The 24,036-nt window shown below is 44.2% G+C and overlaps 1 protein-coding gene across 1 annotated transcript in view; it reads right to left on the bottom strand.

The window, feature by feature from the left end:
- The window catches only part of KIRREL1 (kirre like nephrin family adhesion molecule 1), a 415,875-nt gene that overhangs the window by 30,210 nt on the left and 361,629 nt on the right, over nucleotides 1-24,036 (bottom strand). The window contains exons 7-10 of the mRNA XM_069217892.1: nucleotides 9,942-10,090; nucleotides 7,389-7,516; nucleotides 4,907-5,033; nucleotides 2,937-3,037 (exon numbers count right to left, since the gene is read on the bottom strand). Coding sequence (XP_069073993.1) covers nucleotides 2,937-3,037; nucleotides 4,907-5,033; nucleotides 7,389-7,516; nucleotides 9,942-10,090 — 505 coding nt within the window. The remainder of the gene's footprint in view (nucleotides 1-2,936; nucleotides 3,038-4,906; nucleotides 5,034-7,388; nucleotides 7,517-9,941; nucleotides 10,091-24,036) is intronic.

Genomic DNA, 24,036 nt, shown 5'->3' with positions numbered 1-24,036 from the left:
GCCGACTTCATCTCCCCGCACGCCCTCGCCTCGCCGGACTACATCCTCCTAGGTGACCTCAACTTCCATCTGGAACAAAACAATGACCCCAACACCACCACCCTGCTCGACAACCTCGCCAACCTCGGCCTCAAACAACTGGTGAACACCGCCACCCACATCGCCGGACATACGCTTGACCCCATCTTCTCCGCCAGCAAACACGTCTTCTTCAGCCACGCCTCCGCCCTACACTGGACCGACCACAGCTGCGTCCACTTCACATTCCGACGCGAGACCCGCCACCTCCGCACCCAACCCATCCCTTGTCGACAGTGGAACAAGATCCCCGAAGAGCAACTCTTCTCCGCACTCGCCGCCAACCAACCCACCCTCACCACCGACCCCAACGACGCAGCCCTCAACCTCACAAACTGGATCTCCAACTGCGCAGACATCCTTGCTCCCCTCAAACGCACGCATCGACAGACCCAACACCAAAAAACCTCTCTGGTTCTCTGACACCCTCAAAGAATCAAAGAAAACTTGTCGCGCCCTTGAGAAAGCCTGGCGCAAGGACCGCACCGCTGACAACATGACCGCCCTCAAGAACGCTACCCGCGAACACCACCACCTGATCCGCACTGCCAAAAGGAACTTTTTCACCGACAGACTGGACAAAAACAGACACAACAGCAGAGAACTCTTCAGCATCGTCAAGGAGTTCTCCAACCCCAGCGCCAACGCCAACGCCGTCACGCCCTCACAGGATCTGTGCGAATCCCTCGCCACTTTCTTCCATCGCAAGATTAGCGACCTCCACGACAGCTTCGGACACCAGACCCAACCATACACCACCGAACCGGCATCCACGGCCATCACCCTCAACAACTGGTCCCACATCAACACGGAAGAAACCAAATCCATCATGAACTCTATCCACTCCGGCGCCCCTTCGGACCCCTGCCCGCACTTCATCTTTAACAAAGCCGACGACATCATCGCCCCGCACCTCCAGACCGTCATCAACTCTTCTTTTTCTTCTGCTACCTTCCCCGAATGCTGGAAACACGCCGAAGTCAACGCCCTACTAAAGAAACCTACGGCTGACCCGAGCGACCTAAAAAACTTCCGCCCCATCTCTCTTCTGCCTTTCCCAGCCAAAGTAATAGAGAAGACCGTCAACAAACAGCTGACCACCTTCCTGGAAGACAACAACCTGCTCGACCCCTCACAAACCGGATTCCGAGCCAACCACAGCACTGAAACCGCCCTCATCTCAGTCACTGACGACATCAGAACCCTGATGGACAACGGTGAAACAGTCGCCCTCATTCTGCTCGACCTCTCGGCTGCCTTTGACACCGTCTGTCACCGCACCCTAATCACCTGCCTCCGCTCCACCGGGATCCAAGGCCAGGCCCTGGACTGGATCGCCTCCTTCCTCTCAAACCGTTCCCAAAGAGTTTACCTCCCTCCGTTTCGCTCAGAACCCACCGAGATCATCTGCGGCGTACCCCAAGGCTCATCACTCAGCCCGACACTCTTCAATGTCTACATGAGCCCCCTCGCCAACATCGTACGCAAGCACGACATCATCATCACCTCCTACGCCGACGACAGCCAACTTATACTCTCCCTCACCAAGGACCCCGCCAGCGCCAAGACCAACCTACAAGAGGGTATGAAGGACGTCGCAGATTGGATGAGGCTCAGCCGCCTAAAGCTGAACTCTGAAAAAACGGAAGTCCTCATCCTCGGCAACACCCCGTCCGCCTGGGACGACTCCTGGTGGCCCATGGCCCTCGGCACCGCACCGACCCCCAAAGACCACGCCCGCAACCTCGGCTTCATCTTGGACCCTCTTCTCACCATGACCAAGCAAGTCAACGCCGTGTCCTCCGCCTGCTTCCTCACCCTCCGCATGCTCCGCAAGATCTTCCGCTGGATCCCCGCCGACACCAGAAAAACCGTGACCCACGCCCTCGTCACGAGCCGCCTGGACTACGGCAACACCCTCTACGCCGGGACCACAGCCAAACTCCAAAATCGCCTGCAACGCATTCAAAACGCCTCGGCCCGCCTCATCCTTGACATACCCCGCAGCAGCCACATCTCCGCACACCTGACACCCCTGCATTGGCTCCCTGTCAGCAAAAGGGTCACCTTCCGACTTCTCACCCACGCACACAAAGCCCTCTACGACAAGGAACCGGAATACCTCAACAGACGCCTCAGCTTCTACGTCCCCACCCGCCTCCTCCGCTCCTCTGGCCTCGCACTCGCTGCTGTCCCTCGCATCTGCCGCTCCACGGCAGGTGGGAGATCTTTCTCCTTCCTGGCGGCCAAGACCTGGAACTCCCTCCCCACCAGCCTCAGGACCACCCAGGACCACTCCGCTTTCCGGAGACTCCTAAAGACCTGGCTGTTCGAACAGCGATAACCCCCCCCTTTTTCCCCTAGCGCCTTGAGACCCGCACGGGTGAGTAGCGCGCTTTATAAATCTTAATGATTTGATTGTAAACCCAAAGCAATCCTTTTGTGCTGCAAAAGGCATTTTAATGCTTTTGTCAGGTTGAGTGGGTTCCATGACCACCAGCACCACCATCACTACTACTATCACAATTATGATCAGTGTTAACACTGCCACCATTGATATCGCCACCAAGTCCATTACCACCACTGCCATCATCAGCAATATTATAACTGCCACAATTATTGCCTAAGCAGAGGAGAAAATTCAGATGGGGAGAAAGATGGATATAGGGTGCAGAAAGGGAAGTGAGAGATGGTGAAGGGTGGGAATAGAGGGAGAGATAGGCACAGAATGAGAAATGGAGCTTGACATATGGGAAAATCAGAAAAAATCTGGGATACAATATTATTAAAATAAAAATAGTGAGACCAGGAGAGACTGAACAGAAGCTAGAATTTTACAACATATAGTTACTACTTACGATTCGATCTGGAGGAGGGGTGCTCCCAATGAAGCACTCCACTTTCCCACGATCACCCCGCACGGTGTACTGAACAGGCTCGCTTGATATGATTGGGGGGCCTGGAAAACAAGAGGAAGAAGATTGAAATCATGCAATGTTTGATCTCTGGGCACACCTACCAGGGGATGACCAATCAAAATGAGTTTGGTCACCTGGCTAAAAAAAAAACACAACTTTTATAGACTGTTCTTCCTGTACCATGTACCAGACATTCAGACAATGCTTTCCATTGCAGTCACTCGCCTTTGGAAATGTGTTTCCTGTATAATTTGTGCCACTTTGAACTGAAGTAAGCAAACATTTTATGAGTGGTGTACTTGAATTAATCTCGGTCACTGGTAATTACTCCAGCAGCACCCAAGCACATCATTTTTTGCCCACAATGCCACCTCAGATTATGATCAGCCATGTGCAAATCAAGCCTTGATCCTGCCCCAGTGGGAACAGTACAGCCCAAACTGACAAGCCAGGTCCTCTATGAAAAGTAACTCATGCAACCCAATCTGGATTTCCCCTAGTAGGGACTCTTCAGTAAGGTGCAGATTAATAAGTGGCAAAGTGAACACAGGACACACATCTGGGCATACTCATCACACAGAAGGCATCGCAGTAAAGTAAACACAAAAATGATGGGTGGATGCTTGAATAAATGTCAGAAATTGGACACTGCCATGAGAAGTGCAACACGCATCAAAGAGACTATCTGATGGGTATTCCAGCCGTTCTGATCTATCATGTAACCTATACAGCCAAGAGATGTGACTGCTACTCTGATGATAAATGAGTGTGTTCTGGAGCTATGCAGGATTGCAACCAGAAGTACCGGCAACTATGTGCAACCTTGACCCGAGACACCTGTAGGTATGAGTGACCATGATCTGAAACAAATCTACGAATTACTACTCTAATCACCACCAAGTGCTGCTTGCTCTGCCAACAGCACAGTCTACATGTAACACACCCACATGCCAGCAGAGTTCCTGAGCCAATCAAAGGCATCCATGAGTGGCCCACCGGCATAATGATAGCAAATCCAGGCAGGTAGGGCTATAAACACGCCTAACTCAAGAAGACCAAACACACACTCATCACAACAGAGCATCAGTACCCGCGTTATGCCAGGAACTGATTAACTCCCATGAGTGCATCACAAGTTGAACAAAACTGGGTTAAGACAACACTACCACTTTAAAGACTCAGTACGTTGATATTTTTAGGGACAGACCTATGGGCCACAGAATCAGGGAAGCCGCTCACATTAAATAATGAGTCTGCACCTGCACTTATTTTAAACTTGATTGGTGTCAGTGTAAAAACCCCAGCTGTTCATGTATACAATTTCTATGTTATTCTGTGTTTGTATTGCATTTTATACTTAATAAAGTACTTCCCGTTTTGAGAAGAAAAAAAATTGCTGGATAGTAATTACGGTGTCTCTTGCATAACTGCTAAGTTTTGAGTCACCACACTACCTCCCTGAGATGCCTTTGACCGCTTGCCTTGCTATCACTGTGGGTCAAGTGCTGAGAATGTTTACTTGGTGTTCAGTCTGTAGAGCCATAGGAGATGAGGTCCTGGGGAAATAGAGTTTAGAAGGCCATAAAACACTGGTTGGAGACCAATAATCAATATTTGCCCTTGCCCTCTAGGAGGGGTCGGATAGGTAAAATTATAAATTATGGTAACAGGTTAGAGTGATATAGTGTTTCCTTGCTCTACTAACAGAAGAGCATGGTTAAAACTTTGTGGTTGTTAAACTGCTACAGAAATACCACATGCATACTATGCAAATTTTATCATTCTCAATTATGACAAACTCTCACCAGGGGTAACTTTCACCAGGCAAGGAACACTTTAAAATATATGTGTGCCACATTGGGCTGTCTGTATATTTTACTGCATGGAATGGTATCAAACAGAAGACATACCATTAACATAGAGAGCAACTTCCTTCTCTCCCACTCCAATCCGCGGGACGATGGCCTTGCAGATGTACTGTCCTGCATCCTTCTGGTTGACCGATTTCAGGTAAAGCTGGTTACTGTTGCTTAGAACCTGCAAGCACAGACCAAAACCATGTTAGTGCAAGTGTGGCAGCATGAAACACAAAGAATGTGAGGTTGGTTTGACATTCTTCTTGATTTTAGTATCTCTTAGTACTGTAAACGGGCCCAGAACTGCCAATTATTTAAACCCTAACAAGGAACTGGAGGTAAGCTGCATTAGAGGTACTGAAGTAGGCTATACAAGCACAAGTTCATCAGAGTAAACTGATCAAGCTACATTGGTTGACATGGCCACTGTAGAGTGGTCTCTTACTCATACAAACTCCAGCATCTCCAGTTAGCTACCAAGAGTCACCATCCATTACTACAGATAGGCAGGGCAGAATGACATGGGTTTCACAAACGTAGTTGTACCCTCTTTGTCTAAAGTCTGAATTTTCTATCAGTTTTACTGGCATGCAATGGAATCTGACCAGAATAAAACATACCTTTGTTGGTCTAATCCCGGATGCTTTGAGTGCACAGATAAGTCTCCCAAAAGTCCGCTGATGTGGGCTCCCAGGGGATCCATTATTTCACTTTCAACTAGTACTCCCCCTCATTCCGCTGGAATCTAGGATTGGCCCAGTGCACATCACACCATCCTTCACTCATCAAGCATCACTCTTTCTATATGATAATGGTTTGTTGTGGAAACAGCACCATTTTGACAGGCAGTAAAAGAGATTCACCGAATATGCTTTCTTAGAGCTTCTGAATCAACCACACTGATAATTTGAAGAAGTGCCAAAAGACATCAATCAACTGTTGCTGTACAGGAGGAACAGGGTTATTTTGCTTTTCAAGGCCCGTGAGATGATCATTTTGTCATCCTCACACTTTGAAAAGAAAAATGTAGCTATCTCTGAGAGTTTCACATGGAAGCTTGCATAGATTTTGCTAAAAGGATACCAAATAAACTACAGAGCTCCTAGGTACCTCTAAAGAATAGACTATAGAGAAAAAGAACAAATGTAGTAACACGGTAGATCACGTAAGAAGTCCATGTCTAAAAACTCTGGAATTTGGCAAATTATTAATTCAGAGATAAGGTGCACTCATTCAGGACAATTGTTTATGTGTCTGAAAGTAACAAACCAGACTGTAGATTACAAGATCTGATAAAGGGGAGTTCAACCAGGGTCACACCAGACTGTAGATGAGTGCACAAGAAGAGGAAGTTCTGTATTGATATTTTGTGTTCGTAAAGATATCACACTTGTTTAGATAGCAGACTATATGAACATTGATCAGTTTTCTTAAGTGTTTGAACATGCTTGAACCAGAGGCAAACAAAAAAACAATACCTTTAAGGTGAATGGAGAGAGCAGGGAAATAACACCCCACATCAATAATTTAATTTGTTCTTTTTTCAAAAACCTTGAGTGATTACACGAGTAACACATTTTCTTGTCAAAACATGAAAACTAAATGGAGTAAGCAGAGATCTATTGGTTTAGCTTCCCTCTTTATGAAGGATTCAGACCAGTGGGTGAATTCCAACACTGTGGCAGCTTTGTTCTTACTTCAGACCCTAAAGTTGAGTTCTCAAATGTTTACCTTGCTTCCAAATTGTGACCCTGTAATCCAAATCAGTTTCAGTGACTCGATATTTAATGGTAACGGCCCAGAATTTGACTCCCTTCCAAAGAAGGGAGATCTACAGTAAGGATCTATTTATTCAGAGATTGGAAGGGTTTTCATAGGGCAATATGAATGTGTATTTTCTTTCTTGTTTTTCATTAGTATCTCTGAGCAGTTTGTTTTTTGCTGCAGGCAGAGAGACGGAAGCACAATGAAAATAGATATTTTGATATTATATGGCGTTATATGATAAGAACAGGAAAATAAAAAAATTGGTTCATATATCTAAATGTCCTTACTACACTGTTCTTCAAACCGAGTTACAATAAACGTTTGGTTTGATGGAATTGCTGTACACACCTTTGCACATATCACTGAAAGATGTGGACGCTCCTATGTCTGAAGACTTATTTTTTTTTCTACTGGGAGGAGACCGGATAATTCAGACCATAACAGCAATTACTTTCATGAAAGACCGACAGTGAAAATTAACAGTGTAGTGTCGAATACTGATGGTGGAATTTATGTGTAAATTTACTCTGCAAATCTGAAACTGAACTGAAACCACAAGGCTTTTTTTTATGCACCTTCCACACAGTCGGTGAATGAAATTGTCTTGTCAATATCATAGACCATAACAAGTCTCCACCATGGATAGTGAACCACTACTTAAATTCCAAAACACAAAGTTTAAAATTCTAATACAAAGAAGCAGGGAAGTCCAAGATAAGCCTGCGCACCAGGGGCAATACGGTCCTATCAGCAAAGCAGAAAGCATTACCATGTTGGATCCTTTCTTCGTCCATGTGAGCGTGAGGGGAGGGTTTCCAGCCCAGACACATGTTAGTGTAACATCCGAACCGATGTCTGTGGTCATGGGCTTCGGATCCACCACAATTCGAGGAGCAACTGAGGATAGAAACGTACAGCAAAAGATATGAGTTCGGTGAAGCCTTCGCGTTAGGTTTTATGCAGAGAATAAATCAGTAAAGTAATTTCTATAGACAGTGGTCTCCCTAACACACACACAGTATGGATAGCAAGTAATTTCGCATTTAATGAAGAACAAACAAATAAAAAATGGTTGCTAGCGACAAAGTGCTCAATGCGCTCTCTTTAGTGAGGTACACATGTGGGATTACGGTGATCAGTGTGCGTATCAAGTAAACAAGATCATAATCCATTTTATTTAAATGAAGAAATACATACAGGGACTGTGTTTTAAGTCAACATGTTGATCCCGCAGTACAATATGTGAACATTATGAGTACTCAGAGTTGGGAACTGGGAAAGACCAAATGGACAAAATTGCTAAGAGAACTGCTCCCAGGGGAGGTAATCAGAAGCTGCAGGGGTGAAACCTACATGGGGGAGTCGAGAGGCCCCACCGTAGTTGAAGTAACGTGTCAGAATCCTTGTATGTAGTTGTGAAAGGCAGTGGGTGGAATCACCTTCATATTACGGTGTCATCAGGCCAGCTTGGCATCACAGGGGTTAGAACAGCACTGTGATGGGCCTGTGCAAGGGTCCACGGCTGCTGGGAGGCCGGAGTCAGTGAGGGAGAGATGCCATACTGAGTAGAACACTCTCAATAGAGCAGAGGACCTGTGTTGGAAGACTGCGTGAGCCGGCGCAAGGGAGCCAATATGTGGGAGCCATCTGATATCCAGCACAAGACTGGCTTGCCTATGCCAGTTCGTGCAAAGTCCCAACACTGGCCCTTTTCAAATGTTCCTGCCCCTTCTTCACAAGTAGAAGGGACTCTGAAGAGGGCGTTGGAAGGTTTAATCATAATGAAATGTTTAATCTCAGACACAAAAGTCTTTTTTACTGATTAAAAGTGTTCAAAACGAGGAAGATTTTTTTTGAAGACCGTAACTATACCAAGGCATGCCACAACATATATGTAAGCAAACACTATTACATTCCAGATTTCCAGGATAGCCACATCGAACATGTACACACAATCTAATTAGAATCCAACTCGGTAGCCAATGACTGTTCTGACAGGAAGCTGTCACTGTCAACCCATGGTTAAATGCCCATAGACAAAAAAGAGCCAACATGATGCAAGTCACAGAGCTGCAAAAGTACCCACAAAGCAATCAGTACAATATCTCACACTAAAAGTTCTTTAAGTAAACAAATGGCAAATGTATCTCAAAGAGAGTGATAAATTATGCTTTTGCGTTACAACACTAAGCTCAAATGTATAATTCCTTTAAAAGGACACATATATCCTATTTAGAAATAAATGTGTAACTCTTTCGTCAACCTTTTTCATTGATTACGGTGACTGTCCCCAAAGACCTTGACAGTCCTGTTGAGGCACCTTTCAAGGGAGGGCAGACATTTCAGATAAAATGTGCAAATTTCCTCTGGGACCAACTTTAAAGGTAATACCACACAGGTACTCTTGCCATCAAATTAAACGCATTTGAATTTTTAATTCAGGTGTGGAATGAGGAGAAAACCAATAATATCCACTTTTCTTCCTCATTTCACAATCTTCCTCACCCGTTCCTCCCCTTGTTCTCCCCTGTCCCTATCTTCTATTTTCATATTCCCTCCCTAGATCCATTTTCCTCCAATCTATTTTCTTACCTCTTCAATCACTTTACACCTTCCCTTTTCCACTCATTGAGGTACTCACTTTTCACATGAAATGTTTCATATAGTATTTTTGCCATTCAAGACTGTCACTATTTCAGAGGTGTTTTGAGGACCAGAGAACATGAGCAAGAAAGCAACAATATTACACCGGAACTGAAGGGGGATACTTTCTAGGGGAATTTGACACCTACCCCATGAATGAAGAATGCAAATATGCTTGTATGCGAGTACACATTTCACTTTGTTGATATTATAAAATGCACTATTGTCTTTTTAGTTTTACCCAAGTGCAAATTCTCTGTGTTTGCAGGATGTGGAACATCGTGGCTGCAAAAAGCTGTCTCGAAGTCATGTATAGCAGATGCACTCTGTACTTAAGTAGCTTTTTCATATATAAAGTGCCTAATCTTCCAAGCAAGTTAGTTCTGCTCATTCCTGAGGGCAATAGTTTTCAATCTGACTGAGCTCACTTTCTTTTCCTACTACTTTTGTATGAGATAATTTTACTCACTTGGAAATGTTGGCAACATATCTTTGTCTTGTAAGTAGCCTCTGCTAGATGGAGTTCATATTGTTCTTTCAAGCCTGGGTGATGCCGTTTACTTCCTTGGACACATTTGACAGGAGAAGGCTGTTGGTATATAACTTCCCCTTTTTCTACTGCTTTGTACCACCCACGTGTCCCCCCACCTCTGAATGACATTTGAGGAAATAAACTTACAGTGCACATCCACGAGAGTGCTGACATTCGTGCTGCCCACCAGATTGTGAACCTCGCATGAGACTGGCTCTGTGAAAAAAGAATAATCCACCTGCGCCTCGTACACACTCTCCTTGGCATCTTCGATCAGTAGTCCACCTTTGGCCCACCTGGACAGGAAAAAAAGGGAACTCAATGAACAAATCGCAATCTCAAACTTTTTTCTTTTTGTTATTGTTTTGAAATTAGACAGTAGAATGAACAAGTAATGCTAAATGAAGTAGAGCAGTGATTCCCAACATTTTGACTTCTGTGGATCCCCACTTTATTGCTACTGGAACCCGGGGACCACCCCTAATGGATCATTATTGAAATACAGGGACCCACACTGAGCCATTACTGAAACACAGGGGCCCTGGCCTAAACACTGTTGGTGATTTGAGGCACAAAACAATTCACAAACAATGCAGACACAAGCATTCACCTAACACATACACAAATGATAACATGTTATTTAATTTGCAAATATAAAATTACAAATATAAATAATAATTTTAATAGGCAGGCTGGGGCTTTTCTAAATTCAATTGAAGCCCACATCTTCCATACTATATTCTGTTTGATGCACCTGCACTACTCCCACAATTCAATCTGGGTTTACTCATTTAATTTTTACCCTCGAATTTCAAATTCCTTGACATTTACAGCAGGTTTTAAAATTTTCAGTGATATATTTAGCCACTTTATTTATATATGCTTTATTAATGTGTTAATATAATTTAATTTTTATACACAGTATAAGGAGGAGGCTTCGCAGACCCAAGGGGTCCCCATACTACAGGTTGGGAACCACTGAAGTAGAGCAAATCCCCATTCACATTCTTATTATTGGATTGTACCTTATTACAGGAGGTCGCAAATAGTGAACTTATAAATTAATATTCATTAACCAGATTGTTCTGTGGCCCTCCCTCGTGACTGGATGTTTTACAAGATGCCCTATTAGTACACAGGTCCATACCAAAATTAAAGACTTGTGGAAAAAAAATATTAGGTGCAATCTGCAACAACTTTTCAGACCATTCTCTTCCTACATCTGGCCACTTGTTTCTTCATCACACTTTCAACCCTTGAGTCATAAAACCCTAAGGCTACTCCAACAGCCGCCTAGCTCTGCAACTCCCAGGGGCAAATAATTTCCAAAATATACTCAACATACTAAAGTTTTATACTTAATCACCCTTAATCAAAAGGAGCCTCTCTTGCCTTTAGATCTCAAAGATTGCCATATTACTCCACTACTGTACGTTTTTTCCTGACTTCCAAGATCATAACACAATCACCCCAGATCACCCCTGTCGGAGCAAAATTAAATAGATATGTTTCACCCTGCTGTAAGTACTTCTCAAATATATTCAGACTAGATTAAATTGAAGCTGCTGTATCATCTGCAGCACTTGGAAGGTAGTGGAATTACTGATTAAACAGACTAGATGTTTCATCCTCCATTCAACACTATCGACCATAGGACACCTTTTTGCCCTCTCACATGAATGGGTTTTGTAAGTAAAATTCTGTCATGTTTCTTGTCTTGACACTCTTATTTAATTACAGTACATAGATCCACTATGAAATGTGTTGGTTGACTATGATGCATCAGTCACTACCATCTACGTTAGGAGTTTACAACTAATGCCACCCATCCAACTACAAATCTGCCTGCACACCAGTGAATAGTAGCTGTATGCTGGCCTTAATTAAGGCCATATTACATCCGGGAGAAAAACTTGCAAGTACAAGTGTTGTGATGCTTATTTAGTGCGAAACAGTTTGCATCCTCCGTTACTTTTCATCAGGTCAAACCAGGCAGAATATGACAGGAGAACAAATCCACCATCAAATCCACGTTATTCCCCTCACAAAGCCAGAAAACATGCAACTAATTACAATTAATGAATTCTGTACCTGGTGGGGTTGGATTTTATTGGGTGAAGAAAATTCTGGACTATCCCTTCGGAGCATTACATCAAGATTTAATATACAATGCCAGCACATGTGTGAGTGGCTTACTGAATTCTGCTCTTTCAATTCACACCTGCAGGTAGAGCCATCAGCCAAATTCTTAGATTTGACTCACTCTGAGCAGTTCACTATTACAAACCTCTGAAAATGTTGGCAAACCTGTACTGCCCACATTTTAACAGTTCAAACATCCAAATTATAATTGTTCAGACTAATCGTATGTCCTATCTACTAACTTTCACGCAACTGGTCAATACTTTGTCTTCCATCCTGAGAAGGGAAACAATATGCTAGCAGGGCTTCCCTGCTTGAGTCTACCCCCACTGATATCCCAATTTCTGGATCAAGGAACGTCAATCACCTCACCCTATTCACAGTTAATCACTGTCCGTTCGCTAAAGCAGCTTGTGTGTGCCTCAAGTTATTCTAAACCATCTCGAATGCCCTGAACCATAACCAAAATGGCAGCTAGACACCCAAAGCGGACAAGTTCTGAGCCTACTTTAAGTTCTCTGCATGCAATAATTGCCGTCTAGCCAATCCCAGCCTTTCTGGGACAAGCAAGTGCCAGAATATAGTCCTGTGATCTTTTAGGGTCCACTCAAAGGCAGTAGGTTATAAACAACTGCAAATCAACACACTGATAGTTTTAGCTCAGACTTGTACTTTGTAGTATATTTATAGTGAATGGTGATTAATGCACCCCATGTAGATAGAATCAAAACATTCAAGGCTATTCCTGAAGTTTTATCAAGCAAACAAACATTCTGGAATGTCCTGTCCCTTAGTTAAATCAGCTTTACTCTGATGCTAGCATTTTGGGGCCCACTAAACATTTTATAATGCATATGTAAGTTCCTCCATATTCACAACACAAATTCCTCAATAAGTAACATACATGAGAAAAATATGTCAAGCTCCGCCTTCAAAGCAAGCACCAAGCATGAAGGTGGGAATGTGAAGGGAGGGGCGGGGGAGGCATGAGTCCTACTTCCTTTATCCAATGGTAACGGCTTTCATATATTTAAAAAAAACAACAACAACAAAAAAACACTCTAATGGCAGCTCAGCCATGCTAATGTCTCACAAACATGGCTTCACAAACATTAGAAGGTAAGCTATGGAAAAAGTCACTTCATGTGCCTGGTAATATCCAGGTGACCCAGTTAGGCCTTGTTCTTGAACTGCTGTTTTGTGCAAGCTTTGAGAGTGCATCATCCATGTCTAGTTCATGGTTATAAGTGGTGATCACACTTGAACCTTGGTAGTTTCAAGGAAGATTTGTTTTGGAAATATAGGATGCTCATGATGTCTCCTCGAAACTAAACATCCACCTAATCTCAGCACCTATTGTGATAAACAGTCAATGTGCTTATATATTTCTGCATTAAACGTCAACACAAATTGAAGTGCTCCAAGGACAAACTTTATCTTGAAGTGTTTGCTTTCGTCTTGCTCGTATAATGTTAAAATAAACAAAAAGCAAGTTGGAATTATTGAAGATGTGTGCTTGATTTTAGTACTCTGGAGTACTCGGAGGAAAAACAGTCATCAGTTGGTCAAGCTTTTTACGTCGCATTTGTCATATTTCAATTATTTGCAGCCAGTGATTAGCATATGTAGATAGAATTTCCAGGGTGGGCTTGATTCCAATACATTGTTTTATCATCAAAGAAATGCATTATGAATTTACAGAAATCTATTAATGTCTGAAAAAATATGGCAATTTCATCCTATAATTTTAATCAGAGATCTTCATTTATGTTCCAATATTTGCAAATATAATATAAAACTAACCGAGATGCTTTGGATTTTTTTTAATTGATTTATAGACTATGGATTGCATAATAACCACGAGGTATTTCTTTGAAAAAATGTGATGGAATAGTTTAGGAAAACTTTTGTAACTATTTTTGTACTTGTATATACACACACACACTGTGATATCTAAAACTGATTTGCTGTCACTCATTACGAGGCTTTCCGAGGTGCACTGTACAAATTTAAACATACAAGCTTTTAATTCTAGCTCAGAGTGGCATCCATTTCTGGTCCAAATGGGGGCCTGAGCTCTCTTTTTATGACTCGCCTGCTTATTATGCAGTGAACATTAAACAAACGAGTGATCCCAAGAATAGAGACCACAGTGCTGCAAGTGAAACATTAACACACACATTAAATCCGAATACACAGGGACATAAAACTGAAGTGGCAGACAATGAACAAGACAATAAAATTGAGGGAGATTAAAGTCTCAGAATAAATTGAGTTTTATTCTAGGGCAAACGCATTACAGGCAGTTTCATCTGTAATGCTTTGCATCAGATTTCCTCAGTCTTGTCACTTGTGCTGCACGACCTTTAGAAATTCTTGCATATGATTCACGGTGAGAATAGCGGTCCTCTTTTTGTAACGAATGGGGTTTAACTTGCAAACCACGATTATTGCTTGAGCATGGCTAAAATGAATCCTCATAATATAGCCTGTTGTACTACCTCTTGGGAACTTTGGATCCATTATGGCGATATCTGTTTTCCAATAGGCTCTAGCGGTGAGTTGGGAAATCAAATCAATCAAAAAAAATTATAGAGCGCGCTACTCAACCGTGAGGGTCTCAAGGAGCTGGGGGGGGCGAGGAGTCAAGGGGGGGCAGGGAGGGTCACTGTTCGAACAACCATGTCTTGAGGTTCTTTCCGAAGAGCAGGAGGTCTTTGGTTTTGCAAAGGTTGGTGGGGAGGGAGTTCCCGGTTTTGGGGGTAAGGTAGGAGAAGCACCTGCCTCCTGTGGTGGTGCGTTGGATGCGGGGGACTGTGGCGCGATCGGCTGATCAGAGGTTGCGTGTGAGTGTGTGGAAGTTCACTCTTTTGTTGAGGTAGGTTGGGCCAGTGTTGTGGAGGGATTTGTATGCGTGGATGAGGATCTTGAATGTGATTCTCTTGTCTATGGGGAGCCAGTGAAGGGATTTGAGGTGTGGTGAGATTCGTTTGTGGCGGGGGAGGCCAAGGACAAGGCGTGCAGCTGTGTTCTGGTTTCTCTGGAGTTTGCGTATGAGTTTGAGTGTGGTGCCGGCATAGAGGGCGTTACTGTAGTCTAGTCTGCTGCTGATTAGTGCATGGGTGACTGTCTTCCTGGTCTCTGGGAGAATCCATTTGAAGGATTTCTTTTTTAGAGTGCGGAGTGTGTGGAAGCAGGAGGAGGTTAGAGCATTGATTTGCTGTGTCATGGAGAGGGAGGGGTCGAGAATGATGCCGAGGTTGCGTGCGTGGTTTGCGGGGTGGGTGCGGGGCCTAGGGCAGTGGGCCACCAGGAGTCGTCCCATGTGGTTTTGTGGTTTTGTTTGTGCCGAAGATGATGATCTCGGTTTAGTTGACTTGCTATGGTGATTCTTTAGTCAAAGGATATGGCAAGGGTGCAGAGGCTAGCTCAAACGTGATCCTGACAAAACGTGCCCCAAATTTTTATTTTAGTTTTTGAGGGAGGTCATTTTCGATTATTATTTAATTCACTTGGCTTCTTAAAAGGTAAATTCCACTTTCAGTGCTATGTTTTATGGATCATTACATTCAACGTTCAAATGCTTCTGATCACTTTGGTTTAGTAATTACTTCCAATAACATTAAATCTTTGTGACTAAGAAATAGTACTGGTAGATATTGTAGAATTTAGGGGTGCATTTTAGATGGGGTAATAACTTTTGAAAATAATTAAAAGTACAGGGGTGTTTAGTCCCGGTCAGGTCAAAAATACAGAAATGGTATAGGGTTTAGTAGCTGTCAACATTAGGTTATAGGTTTTAATTAGTGATCAAGAGTATTGAAAATGTCACTTACCCAGTGTACATCTGTTCGTGGCATCAGTCGCAGTAGATTCGCATGTTTTGCAATAGCTCGCCATCTGGTGTTGGGCCAGAGTGTTACAAGTTGTTTTTCTTCGAAGAAGTCTTTCGAGTCACGGGACCGAGTGACTCCTCCTTTTGTCTCCATTGAGCATGGGCGTCGACTCCATCTTCGATTGTTTTTCCCCGCAGAGGGTGAGGTAGGAGTTGAATTGTAGTAATAGTGCCCATGCAATGGAGTGACTAAGTATGCACCTATTTAAGGTTGAGATGATACATATATAAATAGTTGAAGGTAACTTCCAAACTGCTACAGGCTCCCGGGGAGGCGGGTGGGCACATGCGAATCTACTGCGACTGATGCCACGAACAGATGTACACTGGGTAAGTGACATTTTCAGTTCGATGGCATCTGTCGCTGTAGATACGCATGTTTTGCATAGACTAGTAAGCAGTTATCTCCCCAAAAGCGGTGGATCAGCCTGTAGGAGTGGAAGTAGTCTGAAACAATGTTCTTAATGTGGCTTGACCTACTGTGGCTTGTTGTGCGGATAACACGTCTACACAGTAGTGCTTGGTGAATGTGTGAGGCGTAGACCATGTGGCTGCCTTACATATTTCTTGCATTGGGATGTTTCCTAGAAAGGCCATGGTAGCACCTTTCTTTCTGGTTGAGTGTGCCCTTGGTGTAATGGGCAGCTGTCGTTTAGCTTTAAGGTAGCAGATTTGGATGCATTTAACTATCCATCTGGCTATACCTTGTTTTGATATTGTGTTTCCTGCATGAGGTTTTTGAAATGCAATAAATAGTTGTTTAGTCTTTCTGATGTTTTTGTTCTGTCAATGTAATACATCAATGCTCTTTTGACATCTAATGTATGTAGTGCCCTTTCAGCTACGGTATCTGGCTGTGGAAAAAACACTGGAAGTTCCACTGTTTGATTTAGATGGAACGGTGAAATAACCTTTGGTAAAAATTTAGGATTGGTCCTTAGGACGACCTTATTCTTGTGTAGTTGTATAAAAGGTTCCTGTATTGTAAACGCCTGAATCTCGCTTACTCTTCTTAGGGAAGTAATGGCGATGAGAAATGCCACCTTCCAGGTTAGGAACTGTATTTCGCAGGAGTGCATGGGTTCAAAAGGTGGACCCATAAGTCTAGTTAGGACAACATTGAGGTTCCATGAAGGAACAGGTGGTGTTCTTGGTGGTATAATTCTCCTAAGGCCCTCCATGAATGCTTTAATGACTGGTATCTTATATAGGGAAGTTGAATAGGTAGTCTGCAGGTATGCAGATATTGCTGCAATGTGTATTTTAATGGAAGAGAAAGCCAGGTTAGATTTTTGTAAGTGAAGCAAGTAACCCACTACATGTTCTGGAGTTGTGTGTAATGGTTGTATTTGATTAATATGGCAGTCGCAAACAAACCTCTTCCATTTACTTGCATAGCAGTGCCTGGTGGATGGCCTTCTGGCTTGTTTTATGACTTCCATACATTCTTGGGTAAGTTGTAAGTGCCCGAATTCTAGGATTTCAGGAGCCAGATTGCTAGATTCAGCGATGCTGGATCTGGGTGTCTGATCTTTTGTTTGTGTTGTGTCAACAGATCTGGCCTGTTGGGCAATTTGATGCAGGGTACTACTGATAGGTCTAGTAGCGTTGTGTACCAGGGTTGCCTTGCCCAAGTTGGTGCTATTAATATGAGTTTGAGTTTGTTTTGACTGAGTTTGTTTACCAGGTAAGGAAGGAGAGGGAGAGGAGGAAAAGCGTAAGCAAATATCCCTGACCAGTTCATCCATAGGGCATTGCCTTGGGACTGTTTGTGTGGGTATCTGGATGCGAAGTTTTGGCATTTTGCGTTCTCCCTTGTCGCAAACAAGTCTATCTGAGGTGTTCCCCAGAGTTTGAAATAAGTGTTCAGAATTTGGGAGTGAATTTCCCATTCGTGGACCTGTTGGTGATCTCGAGAGAGATTGTCTGCGAGTTGATTTTGGATCCCTGGTATAAATTGTGCTATTAGGCGAATTTGGTTGTGAATTGCCCAACGCCAAATCTTTTGTGCTAGCAGGCTTAACTGCGTGGAGTGCGTCCCCCCTTGCTTGTTTAGATAATACATTGTTGTCATGTTGTCTGTTTTGACGAGGATGTATTTGTGAACTATTATTGGTTGGAATGCTTTTAGTGCTTGAAAAACTGCTAGAAGTTCTAGGTGATTTATATGCAGTTTTGTTTGATGTATGTTCCATTGTCCTTGTATGCTGTGTTGATCGAGGTGTGCTCCCCACCCTGTCATGGAAGCATCTGTTATTACGTATTGTGGCACTGGGTCTTGGAAAGGCCGCCCTTTGTTTAAATTTATGTTGTTCCACCACAGAAGCGAGAGGTAAGTTTGGCGGTCTATTAACACCAGATCTAGAAGGTGACCCTGTGCTTGAGACCATTGTGATGCTAGGCACTGTTGTAAGGGCCTCATGTGCAGTCTTGCGTTTGGGACAATGGCTATGCATGAAGACATCATGCCTAGGAGTTGTAGTACCATCTTTGCGTGTATCCTTTGTGTTGGATACATGCGTTGTATGATGGTGTTGAAATTTCGAATTCTTTGTGGACTTGGAGTGGCTACTCCTTTTGATGTGTCTATTATGGCTCCCAGGTATTGTTGTACCTTGCGCGGCAGAATTTTGGATTTTGTGAAATTGACGGTGAACCCTAGTTTGAAGAGTGTTTGTATGATATGATTTGTGTGATTTGAGCACTGTATTAACGAATGGGCCTTGATTAGCCAGTCGTCTAGATATGGGAACACATGTATTTGCTGCCTTCTTATGTGTGCAGCGACTACCGCTAGACATTTGGTAAAGACTCTTGGTGCGGTTGTTAATCCGAAAGGCAGTACCTTGAATTGGTAATGTATTCCCTTGAATACAAACCTTAGGTATTTCCTGTGCTATGGGTGTATTGGTATATGGAAATAAGCATCCTTGAGGTCTAAAGTTGCCATGTAGTCGTGTAGTTTTAGCAATGGCAATACTTCTTGTAGTGTGACCATGTGAAAGTGGTCTGATTTGATGAAAGTGTTCACTACTCTGAGGTCTAGGATTGGTCTCAGCGTTTTGTCCTTCTTTGGTATCAGAAAGTACAGTGAGTAAACTCCTGTGTTTATTTGTGTGTTTGGCACTAATTCGATTGCATTCTTTTTCAATAGTGCCTGCACTTCTATCTCCAGGAGATTGGAATGGTGTGTTGTCAAATTTTGTGCTTTTGGTGGTATGTTTGGAGGAAATTGTAGAAATTCTATGCAATAACCATGTTGGATAATTGCTAGAACCCAAGTGTCTGTAGTGATTTCCTCCCATGCTTTGTAATAATGACTTATTCTTCCCCCCCACTGGTGTTGTGTGGAGGGGGTGAGTGACATGTGAGTCACTGTTTAGTAGTAGGGGTTTTGGGGCTCTGAAATCTTCCTCTATTTCTAGGGAATTGCCCTCCTCTATATTGTCCCCTAAAACCTCCTCTATACTGTCCCTGGTAACTGGACGGTGTTGCTTGTGAGGTGCTGGCTTGTGTGCTCTGACCCCGAAACCCCCCTCGAAAGGGTGTTTTACGGAATGTGCTGTAATTCCCTCTGCTCTGCGGGGAGTAGAGTGCGCCCATGGCTTTGGCAGTGTCCGTATCTTTTTTTAGTTTCTCAATCGCTGTGTCCACTTCTGGACCGAACAGTTCTTTTTCATTAAAAGGCATATTGAGAACTGCTTGTTGAATCTCTGGTTTAAATCCAGACGTTCGGAGCCATGCATGCCTTCTGATAGTTACAGATGTATTAATTGTCCGTGCAGCTGTATCTGCAGCGTCCATGGAGGAGCGGATCTGGTTGTTGGAAATGGTCTGTCCCTCCTCAACCACTTGTTTTGCCCTATTTTGTAAGTCCTTGGGCAGATGTTCAATGAGATGTTGCATCTCGTCCCAGTGGGCTCTGTCATAACGCGCAAGTAGTGCCTGGGAGTTCGCGATGCGCCACTGGTTTGCAGCTTGTGCTGCGACTCTTTTACCAGCTGCATCGAACTTGCGGCTTTCTTTATCTGGGGGTGGTGCATCTCCAGATGTGTGGGAGTTGGCCCTTTTCCTAGCTGCTCCTACAACGACAGAGTCTGGTGGCAGCTGCGTAGTGATGAAAACCGGGTCTGTAGGAGGCGCCTTATACTTTTTTTCCACCCTTGGTGTGATTGCCCTACTTTTGACCGGCTCCTTAAAGATTTCTTTCGCGTGCCGGAGCATACCAGGGAGCATAGGCAGGCTTTGGTATGAGCTGTGGGTGGAGGAGAGTGTGTTGAATAAAAAATCATCCTCGACCTGTTCTGAGTGGAGGCTTACGTTGTGAAGTTGTGCTGCTCTAGCCACCACTTGAGAATACGCGGTGCTGTCTTCTGGTGGAGATGGCTTCGTAGGGTATGCCTCCGGACTGTTATCTGACACTGGGGCGTCGTATAGGTCCCATGCGTCTTGATCCTGGTCACCCTGGCTTATGGTGGTGTGAGCTGGGGAGTGTGATGGAGTTCGTGCTGGTGAGACGTTAATCACTGGCGGAGGAGAGGGTGGTGGGGTAACTCTTTTCACCACTTTTGGTTGTGGTGTCTCTTCAGTTTGGAACTCCAACCTTCTCTTTCTTCTAATGGGGGGAAGGGTGCTTATTTTTCCTGTCCCCTGCTGTATGAAGATACGCTTTTGCGTATGGTCCACATCAGTTGATTGTAGCTCTTCCTCAAACCTATGCTTTTGCATTTGGGAGGTTAGCGAGTGCTCTTCTGTATAAGAGCCTGAAGCTGGGTCGCTTGCAGTTTGTTTCGGCACCGAAACCCTGTCTGCGTGTTTTTTCGGCTCCGAGGTGACTTTTCTCTTTTTCGGGGCCGAAACCTCTCGGCGTCGATCTTCGGTGCCGCTGTCTCGGCGTCGAGCCGTGTCCACACCGGCATCTCGGTGTCGAGGCTTGTCTCCAGCACTTTCTCGGTCCCGAGAAGGCTGCGTGCCGGTGTCTCGACCGGAGTCGGACGATCTCGGCACTGTTTGGGCCTTTTTCGGTGCCGACGGTCGGTCACCGAATTTATGGGTGGAGCCATGGCCTGATGGCAGTGGCGTCCCCTGGGCCTTGTAAATTTTCCCCTGTGTGGTTTTCGACGTCCTACTCACGGTTTGTGTATCGTCGAATCCTTCGGAGTCCGATTCTTGGATCGAGAAGGTACCTTCCTCTTCCTGCTCCTCGAACTCTCGGTGGGCTGTCGGTGCGGACGCCATCTGAAGTCTTCTGGCTCGACGGTCTCGGAGTGTCTTTCGGGACCGGAACGCACGACAGGCCTCACAGGTGTCTTCACTGTGCTCAGGTGACAGGCACAGGTTACAGACCAAGTGTTGGTCTGTATAGGGGTATTTATTGTGGCATTTGGGGCAGAAACGGAACGGGGTCCGTTCCATCGGCGTTCTTCAGCACGCGGTCGGGCCGACCAGGCCCCGACGGGGGATCGAAAAACTACCCCGAAGGGCACCGGAGCTCTTCGATCTTCGATGCGGTGTTGAATCTAAGTACGCCGATCCCGAACGCAACAATACCGACGAAAATCTTCCGAAATTAGCTAATTTTCCGTTCCGAAACTCGGAGCAACAGGAACACGTCCGAACCCGATGGCGTAAAAAAAACAATCGAAGATGAAGTCAACGCCCATGCGCAATGGAGACAAAAGGAGGAGTCACTCGGTCCCGTGACTCGAAAGACTTCTTCGAAGAAAAACAACTTGTAACACTCCGGCCCAACACCAGATGGCGAGCTATTGCAAAACATGCGTATCTACAGCGACAGATGTCATCGAACACATATTTTCTACATCAGATACAGGCTTCCGGGAAAGAGGGAGTGCTTGCCTGCTATCACAAATCTTAGATATTTGCGATGTGCTGGATGTATAGGAATGTGGAAGCAAGCATCTTTTAGATCTAATGATGTCATGGAGTCCTGTTTTTGTAGTAGGGAAATGACATCCTCAATAGGGACCATGTGGAAATGCTCTTACAGGATGTACTGCTTGAGAGGTCTGAGATCCAGGATACCATCCTTTTTTGGTATAGATACCACCTCTATTGCACCTTTGAGTTGAAGTGATTGTACTTCTTGTTTTAATAGAGTGAGATGCTCCTGAGTTAGCTTATGTGAATGAGGTGGAATGTTTGGTGGAGTGGAAATGAGTTCTAGACAATAACCATGTTGGATAATTGATAGAACCCACGGATCTGTAGTGATGTTGTGCCATTGTGGATAGAAATGTATCAGTCTTCCCCCCCACAGAAGATGTGTGCTCAATGGGGATGGTGAGGAAGTACCGGTTTGTGAAGAACCTGTGGATGTGGAGGGTTTACCGCTTCCTCTACTGTTGGATCCTCTATAGGAGCCTCTAGTGTAGAATTGTGAGGATTGTTTTTCATTTGGGTGGTAACTGTTTCTGTAGCTGATGTTTTGAAACCCCCTCTAAATTGTGGTCTACGAAAATTACCCCAGTGGGTGTGGTATACAAAGCCCCCCATGGCTTTAGCTGTTTTTGGATCTTTTTTGAGTTTGTCTATTACTGTGTCCACCTCAGGGCCAAATAAATGCTGCTTATCAAAAGGCATGTTTAAAACTGCCTGTTGTGATTCAGGTTTGAAACCTGAACTTCTTAACCAGGCATGTCTCCTAATAAGTACACTGGTTTTAACTGATCTAGATGCTGTATCAGCTGCATCGATAGCAGGTCTAATAGTATTATAAGATATTGTCCTTCATTAACTATATGCTGTCCCCTTTTTTGGTGTTCGGAAGGAGGTATTGTAACAGCTCTTCCATTTAATCCCAGTGTGCCCTGTCATTATCTAGCCAAACGAGCTTGCGAATTGGCTATCCTCCAGTGATTTGCAGCTTGTGAAGCCACCCTTTTCCCAGCTGCATCTATTTTCCTGCTTTCCTTATCAGGCGGAGGGGCATCTCCTGTGGACTGACTGTTAGCCCTTTTTCTCGCTGCACCAACTACAATGGAATCAGGAGGTAGTTGAGCTCCTATAAACACAGGGTCTGAGGGTGCTGGTTATATATTTTTTTCTACTCTAGGAGTGATAATTATAGCTTTAACAGGCTCATGAAAGACATCAGAATAATGTTGGAGCATGCCTGGGAGCATTTGAAGATATTCGTATTGCTTATGCCTTGATGCTAGTGTGACAAACAGAAAATCCTGCTCTATATAATCATAGTGAATTTGCACATTATGGTTGGCTGCAGCTCTAACCACTACTTGATTATATACTGTAGTGTCTTCTGGTGGTGAGGGTCTGGCAGGATATAACTGATGGTCAATTGGTAAAATGGGATAAGAGCCATATGATTCCCATGGATCTAGGTCTTGTTCGTCATCACTAAAATTATCCCCATGTGGTGAAACTGAGGATTTATGTGGTGATAATTGTGTTTCACGTGTTGGTGATGGTTGTAGAGGTGGTGTGCAAGGAGGAACAGGAGAATGTGCTGGTGAAGGCTGTTTCTCTTTGAAGTCTCTCTCTGTTGTCTGTCCTTTAAGACCTTCTTTGATGGAGGTGCATCTTTTGAAGTGTCTTTAAAAGTGAGTCTCCTTTTAAAGGACTTTGGAGGGGGGCAATTATTCTACTGTGTCCTTCTGAGTAAGTATCTTTCTTTGTTTGGCATCCATTACCTCTAAAATAGGTTGAATATTTATAGACCCCTGGGTAGAAGTAGTTTCTTTACTACCCATGGGTTTTGACCCCCGAACATGTATGTTTTGGTCGAACCTAAAGTGTTGGCTTCGAAGTTGTTGTAATCTTTTTCCGCTCCGAATATGTTGCTGATCTTTTAGGCTCCAAAGATGTGCTTTCAGATTTTCGGCTTGACTACGAGACTATTGTATGAGTCTGTTTGGTCGAAGCAGAGTGCACCTTAGTCTTAAATCTCAGTGCCGAACCCAAAGGTTGATCATCCAGACTTTCTTTTCGAATTCGACCATGGCCCAAAAGCAGTGAATGATCAACGACTAGTGCTGAAGTCATTTTAATCTTTTTTGTGGGGTGTGATGGGGCAGGTGTACTCACGTATTGCACCAGAGGCACAAAATGGCTGTAATCATTACAGTGTTCACCAGAGTCTGAGTCTAGGATGAAACAGACTGTCTCTTGCCGAACTTCTCGGTAGCATGTTCTTCACCGAAGATGTCCGGTGTGTCTTCTGTG

The sequence above is a fragment of the Pleurodeles waltl genome, chromosome 12, assembly GCF_031143425.1.
Source record: "Pleurodeles waltl isolate 20211129_DDA chromosome 12, aPleWal1.hap1.20221129, whole genome shotgun sequence".
Taxonomy (NCBI): domain Eukaryota; kingdom Metazoa; phylum Chordata; class Amphibia; order Caudata; family Salamandridae; genus Pleurodeles; species Pleurodeles waltl.
Note: the sequence above shows the minus strand (reverse complement) of the source record. Positions and strands in the feature narration are given on the sequence as shown.